The 16,248-nt window shown below is 58.0% G+C and overlaps 1 protein-coding gene across 3 annotated transcripts in view; it reads left to right on the top strand.

The window, feature by feature from the left end:
- Positions 1-16,248, top strand: part of RASA3 (RAS p21 protein activator 3) — a 114,557-nt gene continuing 98,309 nt past the window's right edge. For 2 of the 3 annotated variants that reach the window (XM_045081236.1, XM_045081237.1), the window contains exon 1: positions 22-169. In XM_045081236.1, coding sequence (XP_044937171.1) covers positions 115-169 — 55 coding nt within the window. In that variant the 5' untranslated portion in view covers positions 22-114. Of the gene's footprint in view, positions 170-16,248 lie in introns of all 3 variants that reach the window. The other variant, XM_045081238.1, reaches the window with a different exon arrangement.

Consider the following 16,248-nt stretch of genomic DNA (forward strand, 5'->3'; position numbering starts at 1 on the left):
GCGGGGTCTGGCGCAGAGCGCTGGGACTGCGCGGCGGCTCGGGCTGCGGCTGCTCCGCGGGGCTCGGCGCGAGGATCCGGGCGAGGCCCGCGGGCTCCGGGCGGGCGACGCAGCATGGCGGTGGAGGAGGAGGGGCTGCGGGTCTTCCAGAGCGTGAAGATCAAGATCGGTGAGCGCCGCGCGCCCCCTCCCCGGCGGCGGGCCGGGCAGCGCGGACGCGGGTGCGGGGCGGTGCGGGGCGGTGCGGGGCGGGACGCGGCGGGACGCGGCGGGAGCCTGCGGGCGTGCGTGTCCGCGGGCGGCTGGGCGGACCGCGGGGTCGCGTCTCCGCGCCGCGGCTGCCCCGGGACGCTTCCCTCCACGCGTGCCCCGGGGGCGTGGGCCCGGCTCCGGCTGCGGGCGGTGCGGGGCGCGCGGCCCCGGGGGCGGCTGTGCGTGTTCGCGGCTGTGCGTGCGCGGCCCGCGGCGGATGTGCGCTGCGCGCCCGGCCCCAGCTGCTCGCGCGGGGAGGCGGGGAGCGCCCCGGCCCGCTCCGCGGAGACCCGGCCGGAGGGGCTCAGGGCCACCGGCGCCCGCCCTGCAGGCCGCGTCGCCGTGCGGGCCTGGGGAGGGCGTGATGTGCGGATTCCGGGGGGGCTGGAGGCTCGTCCGCACTTGCTGGGGCCGTCCGGAGAGGCCCGCGTCTGCCCGCCGCTGTTTGTCTCCGGAGGGCGGTGGGCAAGTGCTTTGCCTCCTAAAAACGAGATCCTTGTCCGGAGTGACTGTCGCACAGCGATGCGGTAAACGTCCCGGGAGAGAGAACAGCCTTCGGTGGACCCGCAGTGCTGCCCGACCTCGGGGTCCCCTCGCGTCCGCGGTCCCTGCTCTGCCCCACGTGAAAAGGGGCCGCTGGGAACAGAGCCAGGCACCCAGGGACTGTCCGTTGTTGATGACATTTGATGCTGCCCGAGGAATTCCAGCCGCCCCAATCCGCGTGTCGTTTCCTGTCCGCTTTATTTTGGTTCGGGGATCATCGCTGAGACACTGGATACTTGGCGGAGAAGCACCGGGACTGGATGTAGCAGATCTTCAGGCTCGAGTCTGCCTGCAGCCAATTTCTCGTGTTCACTTGGGTGAAATCTGCTGTCACTTTCGTACTGAGAGATTCCACCGTCCCAGCCGCTGAAGCGGGGGCAGGCACACTGCCTCTGCCACGGTCCTCCGGCCCAGAGCCCTCACTCATCGTCCGGGAGTGTGAGGGACATCACCCCGAGGGTTCCAGATGCTTCCTGGATCAAGGGAGCAGGAGGGGGACCTTGGCATGGGGGTCTGGTTGTGGAGGAGAGTGCCAGGCTTTCTGCGTACAGCAGGCAGGAGTGGGTCTGAGGATCTTGTGGTTCAGGCCAGGCACTGCCATTCTGACACTCAATTCCAGGAGAGTTCTGGAACAGTAGTGTTGATTTCTTTCCAGAGTGGTACAGTACAGGAAGCAGGGGACTGAGGAGACCCCCGGAGATGCGGGAGAGCAGCCCCACTGGCCTTGTCTGTGGGTGGGTTCTGGATCTGAAAGAGAGGGGCCTCTTGTGGAAGGAAGAGGGTTCGGAGACAGCGCTTGGTTAGGCTTTCTGTGCTTTGTGTTCCACTTTCAACGAGGGAGAGAACCACCCAGCTCAGCTTTGGAGTAGTGCAGTGATGGAAGCATCTGCCATCTCTAACCCCCAGGGGAAAAGGTGCTGTTGGGAGCTTTGGAGCCCCTTCTCCAGATCTGAGGGCTATAGCAGTGGGGACAGCACCAGCTCCAACTCCCTGGGTGTTGTTCCATCTCCAAGAAGCTCTTGTCTCTCCTCTGAGGGTCCTCATCACAGTGCACAATGCTGAGCTGTAAGAGGGAGATACAGTGTCTCCCCTTTTTATCGGGGTGGCGGTCAGAGAGCAAGGGGCTATACACAGCACGGCAGGGCATACTTCTGTGTTTGGGTGGTCTCGGCTTGGGCTTCTGAGTTCGAGGCTGGGCTGCAGCCCCGAGGGTGAACTGGGTGCACTGGGTTGGGGCTTAGTCTCATCTGAGTCGAGGGAGAGCCTGTTAATAGGATGGGATCGGGATGGTTCTGGACATGGAACGTGGTGTGCTGAGCTCTTGATTTCTCTCCTTGGTTGTCTGTTGTGGCCAGTGTTGCCTCTGACTTGCCTGAATGCCCTGGTCTTAAAGGCACAAGATGACGAGAAACGCCAGAGTTGATCTGGGAGAGGAGCAGACATGCATGAGTCATACACACACATGGTCACATGCACACTGGCCTCTCCTCGTTCGGGGACACACTGGCCAGGCCGTCCATTCATCTCCAAACCTAGTCTCCGGGCTAGCTGGCTGCACGCCCGTGTGCTCTTGGCCGGCTAGCTGACCCAGAGCAAGTGGCCTCCCCATCCATAGCCTCATTTTTCCATTTGCAAAATGCAGGCAGTAATTGTCTGCTGCATCCGGTGGGGGTGTACAAGACGGGATTGTTCTGGCTTGCATTAATACGCACCCCTCGCTGTCAGAAAACAGAGAAAGAAAAACTCTCCCTGAAGTTAGACCAGTAAGCAATGTCACTACTCCTGTTGCTAAGAAAAAAGGCAGAACATTTTTGGGGGAATGAAGAGTGTTTTAGGTATCAGGGCCTTGGCCTTTAATTCTTAAATCGTTTTGGACTGTGTGGTGGTCCTTGTCTGGTTGACAGGCGAAGGCTGGGGACAGTGGGAAGAATCTGGTCCTTTCTCTCCCCCGTTCTCTCGCCCTCCCACCTTTTGCAAAAGCCAAATCAGACTGAGGCATCTTTACTGTAACTGTTTGGAGTCCTTGTCTTGAAGAGCCTGTTGCTTTCTCCACTGAAACCTTGCAGGTGTTTTGGTACTTCTTCCACACACTTAAAAATCTAAAACATTGTCTACCTTTGGGAACAGTTGTTACTGTTTTTGTACTAGTGTCTCTTGTGGGCGAAGGCCAAATGCACTTCCTCTGAGGTGGTAACTTTGAGGAAGTTGCTTCTCTGACTTTCCATGAGTCAGGGCCTTGGTGCCGGAGGGGAAGCAGCTTGACGGCTGTGGGTAGGGAGTGTGCCGGGGACCACAGCCAGAGCTCTTCTGTGTTATTTTGGACACGACGCCCCTTTAAGCATTGTGGTATAGCCTTGCTTCCCGGGGTATGTTCTTTTCCCATAAAAGTTACCTCTGGTTTTTAAAAGTGTCATCTTATCCTTATAAAATGTTCAATAAAGAGCAATATACAAAGGTTTTTCTCTTGAGCTAAAAAAAAAAAAAAAATCCTATCCTTGAACTCAAGAGTGAGAAAAGCCCCCTTGCCCTGTTAATGGTTTTCATTATCAGGCTTGAGGGCCCAGTTTGGATCTGCTTGACGGACGGCACACCAGACCTGATAGCTCCTCCCACTCAGGAAAACATGGCCCTGCAGGGTGTTGGTGCTGTGGGCCCAGGCGAGCCCGCCCCAGCCTTGTGCCTTCCCTCCAGCCAGACACAGACACCATCCCACCAGAAAGGGACGTCCCTCGGCAGGGAACTGAGGGAGGCGGGAGCAGGAAATGGTGGTGGAGGGTCTCTGGCCGGCACCTCCCTGGCTAGATGGCTGCTTTGGAGGGGTGTGGTGGAGATGGCCCAGACCACAGGGGCTCTGTTAAATGTGGGATCTTTAACCAGATTTCCTACATGGGAAGCAATACTGTGCTCCTCCCAGGGTCCTGTAAGGGTCAGAGGCGGTGGCCGCCTGCTTGCTAAGTTAGAGCAGTTATTGTTGGTGGTAGGGTCTTCACGGGGTAGGAATATGTGGTTTTCCCAATGAGAGAAAACACTTTGTGAATATAAGGCAGAGACATCAGTGTGTTGGCTTTTTCATTGTGTGTGTCTGACAGTGGGAGAAGGGGCAGGCCACACACGGCTCTTGGCATCAGGGATTCTGTATTCCCCTGAGCACTCTGATGCTAAAATTAACCTGGATATTCTATTAACCGAGCTCAGCTGCCTGTGCTATTTGTAACCCCCAAGGGCTAGTGTGTGGATCTGGGGTATGTCTGGGGAGCAGCCGGGCTCAGGGGCCAAGTGTGATTTTAGTTCGCGTCTCTGGGTTTTACATGGGAAGGGCTGGGCTTGCTGTGCCCGTGTGTGGTGTGGGCAGAGTTGCAGACTCTTGGGATCTGGTTTGCAGGTGTTATGTCATTTTCGTGCACGTTCTCACGAGTCTGCGACGTTGAAGTTGAGGAAGGGAGACCCGCATAACTTTGTTTACCTGCCCAGACTCACTGAGCCTGTACAAGTGGAGCTGGGGTTTACGCTGATGCTGATGGTCTTGCGACCACCGTCTCCAGCGGCTGGAGGCCCAGGGCCCTGCCCTTGCTGTCCTGAGCCTTGTAGTCACTGCCTGGGGCTTCCGGGGCGGATGTTGAAGAGGCGAGGAATTGCGGAGATGTGGTCTTGAACAGAAATCCAGGGATGGTTTGTTGAGCAGGGCCACTGGCAACACTTACGCTTTGGGAAAAGGCATCGCCAGGTGAGCAGAGCATGGATCCCTGTGGCGGACTCACGTGGGCGGCATGTCGCATTTGGAAGGAGCGTTCAGATTTGCTTCTCTGAAACGAGTGAGGCCTCTGAGCATATAGGCAGTCACACCTCCCTGAAGGCATCGGGGAATCAGAGCATCGGCTTGTCACGTTTTCGTCATGTTTGCAGAGGAGACGGATGTATTTGCTGGAAGCAAACAGAAGCAGTAGCTGCGAACACCTGAGAGCTGAGGTTTGCGTGTTGCCTTGCAAGTGAGGCTGCGAGTGCACCTCCCCCTCCTAGTGACCCTGGAGGTGGGTTCCTGCTGTCCGAGGCTCGCAGAGCGTCAGTCAGGCCGTGGGAGGGACAGGAGCCCCCGGGAGCCTGCGAGGAGAGGCAGGCGTGACTGACAGCACCTGGGGGCCCGGACCCAAGACTGTCCTTCTCACTAATTCTACCACTTGAGGCAAATCTTCTAAACCCTGTTTGCCTCAGTTTCTCTGTCCAAGTGGAGAGTAAGGCCTTTTTTGTGGTGCTAGTAAGCCTGTGTGAGCAAGGGCACGCCCATTCCTCTAGACAGGAAGGGGTGACTTCCAGGCCAGTCTGTGGCTGTTCTGTTAGTCGTGGGACAAAGTGGCGTTCCCACTGTAGCTGGGCGCATCGGTTAAGAGAGAGCTGGACTTCAGGTGTGTGTTTGCATGTGGGCGAGGTCAGGAAAGGCGTTGGGAGAAAGTGGCTGTGAGCCGGCCTTGAGTTTTTGAGAAGGGGGGAGCCAGCGTGTGGTGTAGATCTGCACAGATGCCCCTGGGGTCACAGTGTGGTGGCCAGCGCGGCTGGCATGGCCGGCGCTGTGTGTGGCTGGTCCTCCGGCCTCAGGGTGAGCCTTGTGGGGACTTGATGTCCTGTCTCGCAGGGCGGCTGCTCCTGCAAGGTCTGAGGCTCGAGAACAGAGCGGGACCGCCATGCCTGAGCAGGGGTCTTCCCTGATGGTCTGGTCTTCCGCACCCTGTGTCTGCACTGGGGGGGTGGGGCGTACCCCGTGATGGACCGCTCTGCACTAAGCAGCAGGTAGTCGTGTGTCGGAGGGATCTGGCCCACAAGGTGATCTGCTGGCGAATGGACACGAGTGGACAAAGCAAACAGCGGCTGAAAGGGTGATTGAACCATGGGGCCCCGCGTGTGGGTGTCCGTGCAGCTTCCAGAGGGAAGAGTCAGAGCCAGGCCGGCCTGGGTGACACGCGGGAAGCTCCAAGGGGCAGGCCTAGAAAGAAAAACAAAACACAGAAAAATCTAGCCAAGGTCACCCCTCAAAGACAGTCAAACGGAGCCGCACGCGCGGCCCTGGACATGGAGGCCCCACAGCCCGCCAGCCGGAGCGGGGAGCGCGGAGGCGGAGGCCGGCGGGGAAGAGCAGCTCGAGGGCATCCCCATGAGGCACACGTAGAATTACGCACGGAGACGGGCATATGAAGAGCTTAGAAATCACAGCCTTAAAAGTGAAAGAATAAGCTTTCGGAGAGGAAAGGCCCAGCAAGGTAAAATGATTGGCCTCGATTGCCGGCAGGTGTGGGAGCGCAGGGCCGGGCGGCGGGTGAGCGTCCTGGGTCGCTCGGACCGGGAGAGCCGGCGCCGGTGCCGGAGTTTGAGGCCGCGTCCTCCCCCGCAGGCGGCCCGCACTGTTCTCGGGCGCGAGGCAGCGGCACGGCCGGTGAGCACGTTCGGGCTCCTGCAGTCCGGGTCCCGTTCCCGCCCTTCGAAGTCAGGAGAGGAGCGGCCCCGGCCGCGCACAAGCGTCGTCGGTTCAACCTTCGGGCCCACGCGGGCCTCGGCGTCTGGACAGCTTCTGGTTGGCGTGTGTGTTTTGTCTTTGCTAGGGGCGGTGGGCCATCAGGCTGACTGTGGGGCCAAAGGTAGTGATTCCTTGTGTGACGAGGTGTGTTTCTGCTCAGGGCTGGACTCCCCGGGGCTGTGGGTCTGTCCGTTCTGAAATTTCACATTGCCGGCTTCAGTTTCCTTTTTTTTTAGAAAGAGAAAGAGCACATGAGTGTGCGCACCAGCGCTTGTGGGCAGGGAGGGGCAGAGCGAGAGAGCGGGGAGAAGCAGGCTCCTTGCCCAGTGAGGAGCCTGACCCAGGATTTGATCTCAGGACGCTGAGATCATGACCGGAGCGGAAATCAAGAGTCAGATGCTTAACTGACTGAGACACGAAGGTGCCCCTGGTTTCAGTTTTCCAGTAAGCTTAACCCCTCTCTGGGGACTGCTGCATCCCGATACAGCTGGTCAGTTATTCTGCATGTCACATCTGAACCACACGCGGTGCATCTCACACACGAACCACACGTGGTGCTTCTCTCATCTGAACTGCGTGGTGAGGGCAGCACACTCCTTTGAAGGAGGCTGGAGGCTGTGCTCAAGTTACGCAGTAAAACAGAAGTTTTTCTAGAAACAGAACAGTACCCTTCGCTCCTTAGTCTGTCAAGGAATGGCTCTTGTGGCTGTTTTTTCCTCTTCACATTGTTTCTGTTCCTGTGAAGAAACAGGAACACGTGAATAATGTGAAGCATTATTCTGCGTTGGCCCCCAGTTGCCAGTGGGATAAAACCCAAAGGTAAGCGAAGTGGCCAGATCCTTCTTAGACTCAGGGGTAACTCGGCCTGGAGACCGTGGCTGGGCTGCTCTCCCCTCGGCCGGCAAGCCCCCGTGTCCTCTGCAGCTGCAGGTGCCTCCGGGGCCCCCTTCGCACCAGGAGCAGGACCCAGTCACCAGGCTTTTCTTGAGAACCATCTTCCCCCTTTCTCAGTCCTAGGGTGAGCAGCCTCCTGGGATAGGGTCCGGCTTCTGGAGTCTTCTGGACATTTAGCAGACTTGAGAGTGCTCGTCATCTGTGTATTTCTTTCTGGACCTTTGGGACGCCACGATTTTCTGAGATACAGTGTGGGCCCAGTTAGGTGTGCCCTCCGTGTGGGCCAGTTGTCTCGTGCGCTGGCTGGGTTAGGGCTGATTCCTCCTTTCTCGTCCTGTCCATCCTAATAAAAGTGCACCCTGTGGGTGAGGACTGTGACGTGTGCCTTGAGATCTCTGTGGCTTTGTTGTATGTTTCCTTTCGTCTGATTCGTTTTCCTTTTTTAGCTCTTGTGGTTTCTGTTTTCAGTCCTGAATCCACTTCTGGGAGGTACAAGAGCAGAAGGTCTGTTTGATTTTGTCTGTTTTCACTCCACCGGATTGGTCACTGGTTAGGGAGCTGCAGACACACTGTTCGATCTTCTAACGACTCTGTGCAGTGCACAGGGCAGATACTCTAACCAGCTCCCACCTCTGAGGCTCAGAGAAGCTGGTGACTTTTCCCAAAGCACATTTAGCGAGAGAGCCTGTGGCTGCCCAGTTGGGTTGTGACGGACTTGCCACGTCCAAGACCCAGCACTTTTGTGGTTCGGGTGGAACTGCGTCCTTGGGTGTGGTACCCAATTACTTCCTCAGACAGGAGAGAGCTGCTTCCCACCCATGCCTTCCTCCTTAGCGAACCCTTAAATGAGCACCGAGGGGGCTTACTCAGCAGAGTGAGCCTGTCGCACGAACGTGTGGCTACCAGGGGCTCAGAGCCCGCTGACCCACTTCCCTGCTGAGTCGGGTACCTGAGACCTGCTTCAGAAGAGGGCGTCCTCGTGGGCAGCCCTTCTTCTCTCTGACTCCCGCCCTCCGGCTTCTGTCTGATCATCCCTCCTCCTGGCCGGGTGCCCCCCCCACCCAGGTGCCGACCTTAGCTAGTGCAGGGAAAGCTCTCTGGGCGAGGCCGGCAGAGAAGGCGTGGCTTTGCGGCAGGTGGAAGATGGGTCCAGTGGGACCGTTAAACTCGGATGCTTCAGAGGGTAGGTCAGCCCCAGGCCCCTAAGCCTCGGGGCACCTGCTTATTTTGGCCCAGCTAAACTGGGGCTTTCCAAGTCTGGGGTCAGACAGAGATCCAGGAATATGAGTTGGTTCTGGAAAACCCATCAGTGTGAAGACCCTAGGGGACCTGGCCAAGCCCTCTACTTGTTTTGAGGTCTGGGGTATGTGCTGTGACCTGGCTGGTTTTCCCATGGTCTTTGGGGTGAGGGTCCCACTGGGGAATTCCAGACCACGTGGGGCTGAGGCTGGCAAGCCCTGTTTACTCATGAGGCCCTGCCAGTCTGTCCTGGGGCTGACTGCCAGGCATAGTTTTTTGGTTTTGTTTTTTTAAGATTTCACCAATTTTATTTGACAGAGAGAGAGAAAAAGCACGAGCAAGGGGAGCAGCAGAGGGAGAGGGAGAAGCAGGCACCCCACTGAATAGGGAGCCCGATGTGGGGCTTGATCCCAGGACCCTGGGCTCAGGACCTGAGCCAAAGGCTGATGCTTAATGACCGAGCCACCCATGTGTCCCCCCACGAGTACTTTTTAACTTAGGAACAATAATTAGCTGTTTTATTACTTTACAAGGGGTGAGTTTCAAGGGCATTTAACTCTGCCTGTACGATGTTTACATGGGAGATCCTTAGCACCAACATGCAGTATGTCCAGGAGTTGGTCAGACTTACACAGACTTACCCTGGAGCTTTCCTCACGGCTGCATCCCGTGGGGAGGAGGTTTAACTGAGGGCGATCATCCATCTGTACTTTCCTATGCGGCTGCCTCCTGTTGGAACACGGTTTCGTGTGTGCACACACACATGTGCACAGAACACACACATGTACGCACACGCGTAGACACACGGGCACACTACAGAATACACACATGTGTGCACAGAACACACGGATGCATACATGTAGACACATGGGCACACCACACATACATGCACACGTACATACACATGGGCACACTGCATACGCACACAGCACACACAGGTGCACACTATACTCACACACATGCATGGAACACAGGTGCACACGTGTGTATACATAGGCACACTCTATACATATGCATACGCACAGAATACACTCACAGGTGCACACACAGATGCACCGATGTACACACATGGTGCACCACACACACACATATACACACGGGCACACATGGGCACATACCACTCACACACACACATGGGGCCCTGTGGCCTGTCTCGGGGTAGAGGTGCCTGACACCATGTGCCCGGTGTGGTGGGAGGCTGGGGACATACGGGAGGCTCACGGCCCTCGTGACGGCTCCGTCCCCTGCTGAGATCTGTGGCACCGGGGCCTGGCCACACAGGGCATGGTGGGCAGCGTGGCATTTAAGAGGAGCTCCTGTCTCTCAAGCAGCTCTGTCTTTTTTCTTCTGTTTGACATGGTAGAGGCCACAGATGCGCTGCAGCGAGTCCTGTGGCCCCGTGAGCTGCTCCCGGTGGGCCGTGGGTAAGTTCTGGGGGCACCCGGGGTCTCTGTGCTTGGACCCCTACCTTTCCACTTTCTATGACTTGAAAGTTTTTCTGCAGTTGCTTTTGAGTCTTTAATTTTTTGTATTTGAATCAGAAGGCTTTCGCTTCTCAGGGCCACAAACTAGCCTGTTTATCAGCTGGCTGCCCTCGGGCCTCCCCGTCTGACAGGCTCCGAGGACGCTGGCTGGGCAGAGCCACTCGGGAGGGTACAGTGAGCAGGACGGATGTCACTTTGGGAGACAGGAGAAGGGGATGGCGTTGGTCCTGGGGCCACAGACGGTGAGCTGCGCCCCGCGGGGCGTCTGGTGGCGCCGAGGAGAAGGCGATCCTTGGGCAGTTCTGTAGGTTTGGAGGAGAAGTTCCTTCCACGTGCTCACCTGGGGCAGGTGCACGCACGGGCTCTTGTGCCCCTCCGGGTTCGTGGGGCACACCTGGAGCCAGGCTGCTGGGACAGCCTCTGCTCACCCCTCCCGAGCGGCAGCCAGTGCACACACGTCTGGAAGAGGCGAAGCCCGGCCAGGGTGACGATTTCGCGTGTCCCCCCGAGCTGGGTCTGCTGCAGACGGTGACTCCTTGAGCAGCCGTGGGAGGGGACGGTGAGAGACCTCGCTTGGCTTCCTGAGCCCCCAGCTGGCTCCGTCCATCTGGGATCTGCGGCATTCCTTTCTCTCTTCATCACTTCCTGCTCTGCGCCGCTTGCGACAAGTATTTGGAGAAAGAGTTTCTCAGCATTTGGACCCAAGAGTGTGTTTATGCGCATCCTGACTGGAAATAAAGGGTCACGTGGAAAGAAAAAAAACTCTTGTCGTTATGTTTTTGCTCAGTATCTTGATTTTCTATTTGTTATTGTTTCCTAAAGTGTTTTCCAGTGATCCCTTCAGGGAACCTCTTTCCTGTCCTCCTGGACCGGCGGAGCCTTGAGTCACAGGAGCAAAGGGGCTGGTCAGGAGGAAGCCGGAGGGGCAGGCACAGGGGTCCCAGGAGCTGGACGCTTCCTGCCGGGTCACCCGGCCGTCCTTCCCTGCAATTAGGGACACTTAAATTCGGCCTCTCTCCTTTGGGGACGCGCCGCTGCCGCGCTCGTTGCCCAGCCTGCGTCGGCTTCCCCGTGGGCACCCACAGGAGGACCGCGGGTGCTGCGACCCGAGGGGCGCCGGCGTAAGCGCGAGGTGCCTGTTGGCCTTCAGCCGCGGGGTTTCCGCAGCTCGGCCTCGCTCCGGGAGCTGGCGCGGAACTCCCTCCTGCCGTGGCCTCAAAGCGGTGATGGCCTCTTCAGATAAAGTAGTTCAGAGTCCCTGGGAAGTGTCCTGTGCCCGGGGGTGGGCGCTGCTGCGGGGCGTGGCGGGGCGTGCTGAGTGGCCGTGTCGGGCCGGGGCAGGCCACGAGGGGTGGCGTCCACAAGTGGGTGTAAGACCGAAGGCTTTTCGGGTCACCACAGGCGTTGGAGGAGCTTTGCCTTAATGTGTGAATCACTAATGCTAGTTGGGGAAAAGCTAGTTTTCAGATTTTCTCCTGCTGCACAGCGCTTGCTGGTGGCTTGGGTGGCGATTCAGAGTCACACGAGTCAGCTGTTGAGGAAGTCGGCGCAGGGGGTCTGGTGGTTCTGATGGCTTCTCGCCCACTGGATGCTTCGTAGGGGGCTGTGGGGCCGGTGCACGGGGCCTGTCTCGGCACATGGAGAAAACACGGGCCTCGATTTCTGGGTTTGTACGGCCTGATGGGTAAGACAAAGTGCTGTCTTTATGGGGTTAGTGATAACGGGACTGTTCCAGTTTTGGGGAGGCGAGATTTCCTTTGTGCTGAGACCAGGACGGGTCTGAGCAGCTCCTCCTGCCCTCTTGGGACGCCCAAACCAGTGGAGGTCAGTTTTAACTGTGCACAGTGGTCCCCATGTATGAGAAGAGCACTTCCTTTCATCTTTAAAAATAAATTAAAAATCAACTCCATGTTTTACCTATTGTGAGATCTTACCTGTTGGAAAGTGCAATGTCCTCCACAGTTGCCGGCTCTGGCGATTTGCTTCCCCTTCCTTGGCGGCAGGTGACAGCGGTCTGTCTGACATCAGCAGCTTCTCAGGCTCCTTGAGATGGCGAGGGTCGCTCTGGGACGCTGGGAGCAGGGAGGGGGAGGGACCGGGTCTGGAGATGGACTAGGAGGCCGGATCGGACACTGCTTTGCACATTCATGTTTACAGATGTGCGTTTCGGACCTGCAGACCACCTTCGGCTATAGTCGGGCCTGCGGGATGGGGAGGGAGGCATGGCACAGCCGAGAGCCACGGCAACAGGCGGTGCCCAGACCCGGGTTTTGGTCCTCTGTGCCTTTTTCCTCTCCAGAGTTGTCTGTGGTTCGCAGGGCCCTTAGTGGGAGGGCGAGGCAGGGAGAGGGAGACAGACATTCCAGGGGCTTCAGAAACAGGGCTCCGACTGGGGAAGTGGGGGGACAGCAGGGCTCGCCCCCTTCTGGGAGGTCCTCCTGGTCCTAGGGTTTCCTAAGAGTCTTGGCCCCTTGCCATGAGTGACAGCATAGTGGGGAGGCCCAGTGCTGTCTCCCTGGTACCCCAGCTCCTCGGCTTCCCGGGCTTTTGCTCAGCAGTACTCAAGTCCTCGATCCTGTGAAGGGAATGGAAAACCGGGGGAGGGAGGGGCCTGTGAATTTTCCTTACACTATTCTTGGGCGACTTGTGAACCTTGTTCCTTCCATGAGAGAGCAGGACTGGCCCTGTGGACGGGCACACCACTGTCTTCACACCTCACTCCGTGGGACCCGTCCCAGGCTCACGGACGTCTGGTCCCAGCCTGTGCTGCTCACCTGGGAGTGAGTGTGTCCAGATGCACAACGTTTCTTTAACACCATGGTTTTATTCCGGGGACGTTTGGGCATGTCTGGAGATGTTTTTGTTTGTCACAGCTTGGAGGGGAAGAGTGGCTCCCAGCTGAGCACCTGGCAGCCCAGAGAACCCTCTCTGAGAACGTCCACACTGGGTAGGAGAGTTTAGGGCACCTGAGCACCAAGGAGAGTGCGTCTGACTAGCTCTCCATGCTTCTCTCCGCAATATGGCCTTGAAGGGCTGTGAGTCACATTTGAGGGCAGGGAGTAGACGTCTCATGCTCACCTCATGGAAAGACCCCCGCCCTCCACCACAGTGTGGACCAAACTAATACAGCCCAAGGGTCTAGTCTGTGAGCGACAAGGGCAGTGCCCTGGGGCTGAGCTGGTGACATTCCTGGCTCTGCACCTTCCCTGCTGTGTGAACTTTGGCCAAATCACTTAACCTCTCTGTGTCTGTAAAATGAGGATAACAGTAGGCTTCATTGGGTTCTTAAGTGGGTTGAGCGGCACGGTGGTGATTTGGGGCCTGCCTGTGCCTCCCCTGCGCAAGCCTGTCCCTGTGTCGTCCAGCTCTTCCTCACTGTGAGGAAGAGCCCAAGGTCTCCTGGGGCTGGGGTGGGCAACCACTGGCATTTTCATGAACTGTTGAAAGCAGGACGGCCGGCTGGATTCCTTGAGGGGACGTGGCTGTGTGCAGGAGCCGGGCTGGGAGGGCAGGGTTTAGTGGCACCTGGGGTCTGGCCCCCCTGCTCCTGGTGGGGTGGGCTCACCTGCATTGACCTGTGTCCCAGGCCTTGGGCCGCACTCATCCCATCAGGCTGGGAGGCCCCGGGGACGTCTGCGGCCCCACGGCAGACGCTTCTGAGCCTGTCTGTCCTCTTCACAGAGCGTGTCTGTTGCTGCCTTAAGCACGCTGCCTAGGACTTAGAAGTAAACCATTAACCAAGAAGCACAGTCACACATAAATGTAGTTTGCAGGGACGCTGTCCCTGGAGGAATGGAGCTGGAGGCTGTGTGTTCCCTTGGGTTGTGGTACAAAGTAGAACACAGGAGGTGTTTCTGATGCTCGGCTAGTTACAAAGGGTTTGGCGCAGTTACAAAAATTCCTCCAAGCCTGAGCGTGTTAGGGAAGAAGCTGTGAAAACAGTGGACCGCGCTGGCGCACTAGATGCTCTGGTGGCCTTCGAGATTTCGGCATGTTGTATTGAAGCTGTGGCTTCTTTCTGCAGCATTTCACGGTTTTATCTCTGTGGCGCAGGCCTGATGGTGGGAAGTATATTAATGAAACAGTTAACTTTTTTGGAAACTACAGGAAGTTATCGTGTGGTGAGCCTGCACTTAGGGCCTGCAGGCGACCCCCCCCCCCCAGAAAAACAAGCATTTTTGTGTGCCGAGCAGCCTCCCGGGGTCCTGGTGGGGCCTGATGGCGCCTGCTGTCATTCTCCTGACATGAGTGCTTGTCACCGAGGCCTCACACTCACGTGCTGACCTCGCCCAGGACAGATGCCCAGGACAACTGTGACTTCTCTTGCAGTCGACGAGGTACAGATGCTGGGTCTCGGGACACAGGTGCAGGTGACCCACTGGCAAGGGAGGCCCTCGTGGGCTGCAGGGGTTTTCAGGTGGGGGGGCCTGGCCTCTGTGTGCGGGACCGGGTGGCCAAGCGGGAGGAGCCCCCCCCCCCCAGCAGACTTCTCCCCGCCCCAGGACTCATTGGGACTTCTGGATAACTTCACTGGCGATTTAGAGAGTCTGACTTCTCTCTGTATATGGAAATGGGGCTGCTGGGGTCAACACCAAACAAGTTTTGGAGCGAGTGTTTACATACTCTTAGGTTTATACTAAAAACCTGCCCTCATTTTATTAACGGAGAAGAGTAAACAAAGCTCAGGGAAGAATGAAGAAAAACAAGTTGCTTTTATAAGTAAAATTAAATGCGTGATAATGTTGCACTCGTTCTGGCTTGTGCAGTTGAAAGACCAGCCAAAATAAGATGTCATTTTGTCAAACGCGGAATGAGGGTCCTGGCCCCAGATGCCCCCGGGGTCCTGTGTGATGACACACCCCACACTCACCCCAACGCGGGCAGGGCCCAGATGACCCGGTGTCCTTCGCTGGCTGGTTTGGACTTGAGTCTAAGAAAGGAAACCCCTGGAAATGCAGAATAGGGAGCTCGCAGGGTGATGGGAGGAAATCCATTTTCAGCCGCACAGACGAGTTGCCGTGTGGACTTCTGTTGGTGCCCAGCGGGCCCCCGCACACACCTGCTCTGCACACGCCTGATCACGGTTTGTGGGTATATTGTGCAAATCTCTAACAGAAGCTTCTACAGTCTTGAAATGCAGGTGACAGACCACGGGTCCTGGTTCCTCATTAGTGTTCATCTTCTTCCGCCATCTCTCGAAGGCAGCTTGGCTCCTGGGTGGGCTTAGCCCGGACCCCTCTGTGTTCAGGTGTCACCATTCTGCAGCCACGGGCCATGGGCTGAGTGACCTCGTGACCTGCCCGGAGAGTGTGGGGGGCCATGGAGGGGGGGTCTGGGCCACACCTATTGGTTTAGGATGTCTGGTGTGCTGGGGTGGGCCCCTGCCAAGGGGGACCTCTGTGCCCCAAGTGCCGCCCGTGAGCCCCTCCTTGAGCACGCTCCGCCCAGGACAGCAGAGCAGGAGAAGCAGACATTTTTGGGGTTAGCATTGCTCACCTGCTCATCAGGGATGTCCCAGGACCCTCCCCTGAGTCCCTAGTCCCCCCTCCCCCCTCCCTCAACCTGGCCCTGGGGGTCCCGGCTCTCTCCCTCTTATTGTCTTCATGGGCCCTGCCAGCCCCCGGGCCTCCCTGCCAAGCCCCCCGACTTCCCCACCCCCGGTCCTCCCAGGCCCCCTGCCCTGGCCCTTTGCATGTCCCATCAACCCCCCCCCGCCCCGATAACCGTCTCCTTCCCAGTGAGGTTTCTTTTGAAATATTTGCACTGATTGTGGAGCCTGTCGCTGAGCTGGTTCAGCTCTGCGGGAAGAGGAGGCTGCTGGCCCCCCCGGAGGTGGGAGAAGAGGGGCCCGACCACAGCCTCCTCCGACTTCTCACCAGGGCGCTCCCAGTGGGTCCTCACGCCCCCAGCACACTGGGACTGGTTTGCTGTGTAGCTGTTTGGGCCCCACCCCAGACCCACGAACTGGGGACTCTGGGCAGAGCCTGGAGACCATTGTTTGCAGGGGGTCCCGCACAGCCCCTGGTCCTTGCTGCTGAGCTGAGAACCCAGCAACGCCTCCCGAATGGCCACCTGTGGAAGGTGCTCGGGCTCTGGGGGAGAGGCCCTGACTTCCCCTGGTGGAGGGCCTGCCAGGACCATGTTCTGGTTGCCCGGGGCCCTGACAGCAGCTCGGGGAAGTAGATTTGCGGGAGCCCGCCCGGTGCTGAGCTATGTGAACACCCATTCACACAGATGGACTGTTTTGTTCCCTGTTTGCACTGGCCCTTGCCAGATTGATGACGCGGTGTCCTGTCCGGTGCAGACCGTGCAGTGTGCCCAGACTGGGGGCTT

This window comes from Mustela putorius, unplaced genomic scaffold (assembly GCF_011764305.1).
Source record: "Mustela putorius furo isolate JIRA1106 unplaced genomic scaffold, ASM1176430v1.1 tig00000551_pilon_pilon_pilon, whole genome shotgun sequence".
Lineage (NCBI taxonomy): Eukaryota > Metazoa > Chordata > Mammalia > Carnivora > Mustelidae > Mustela > Mustela putorius.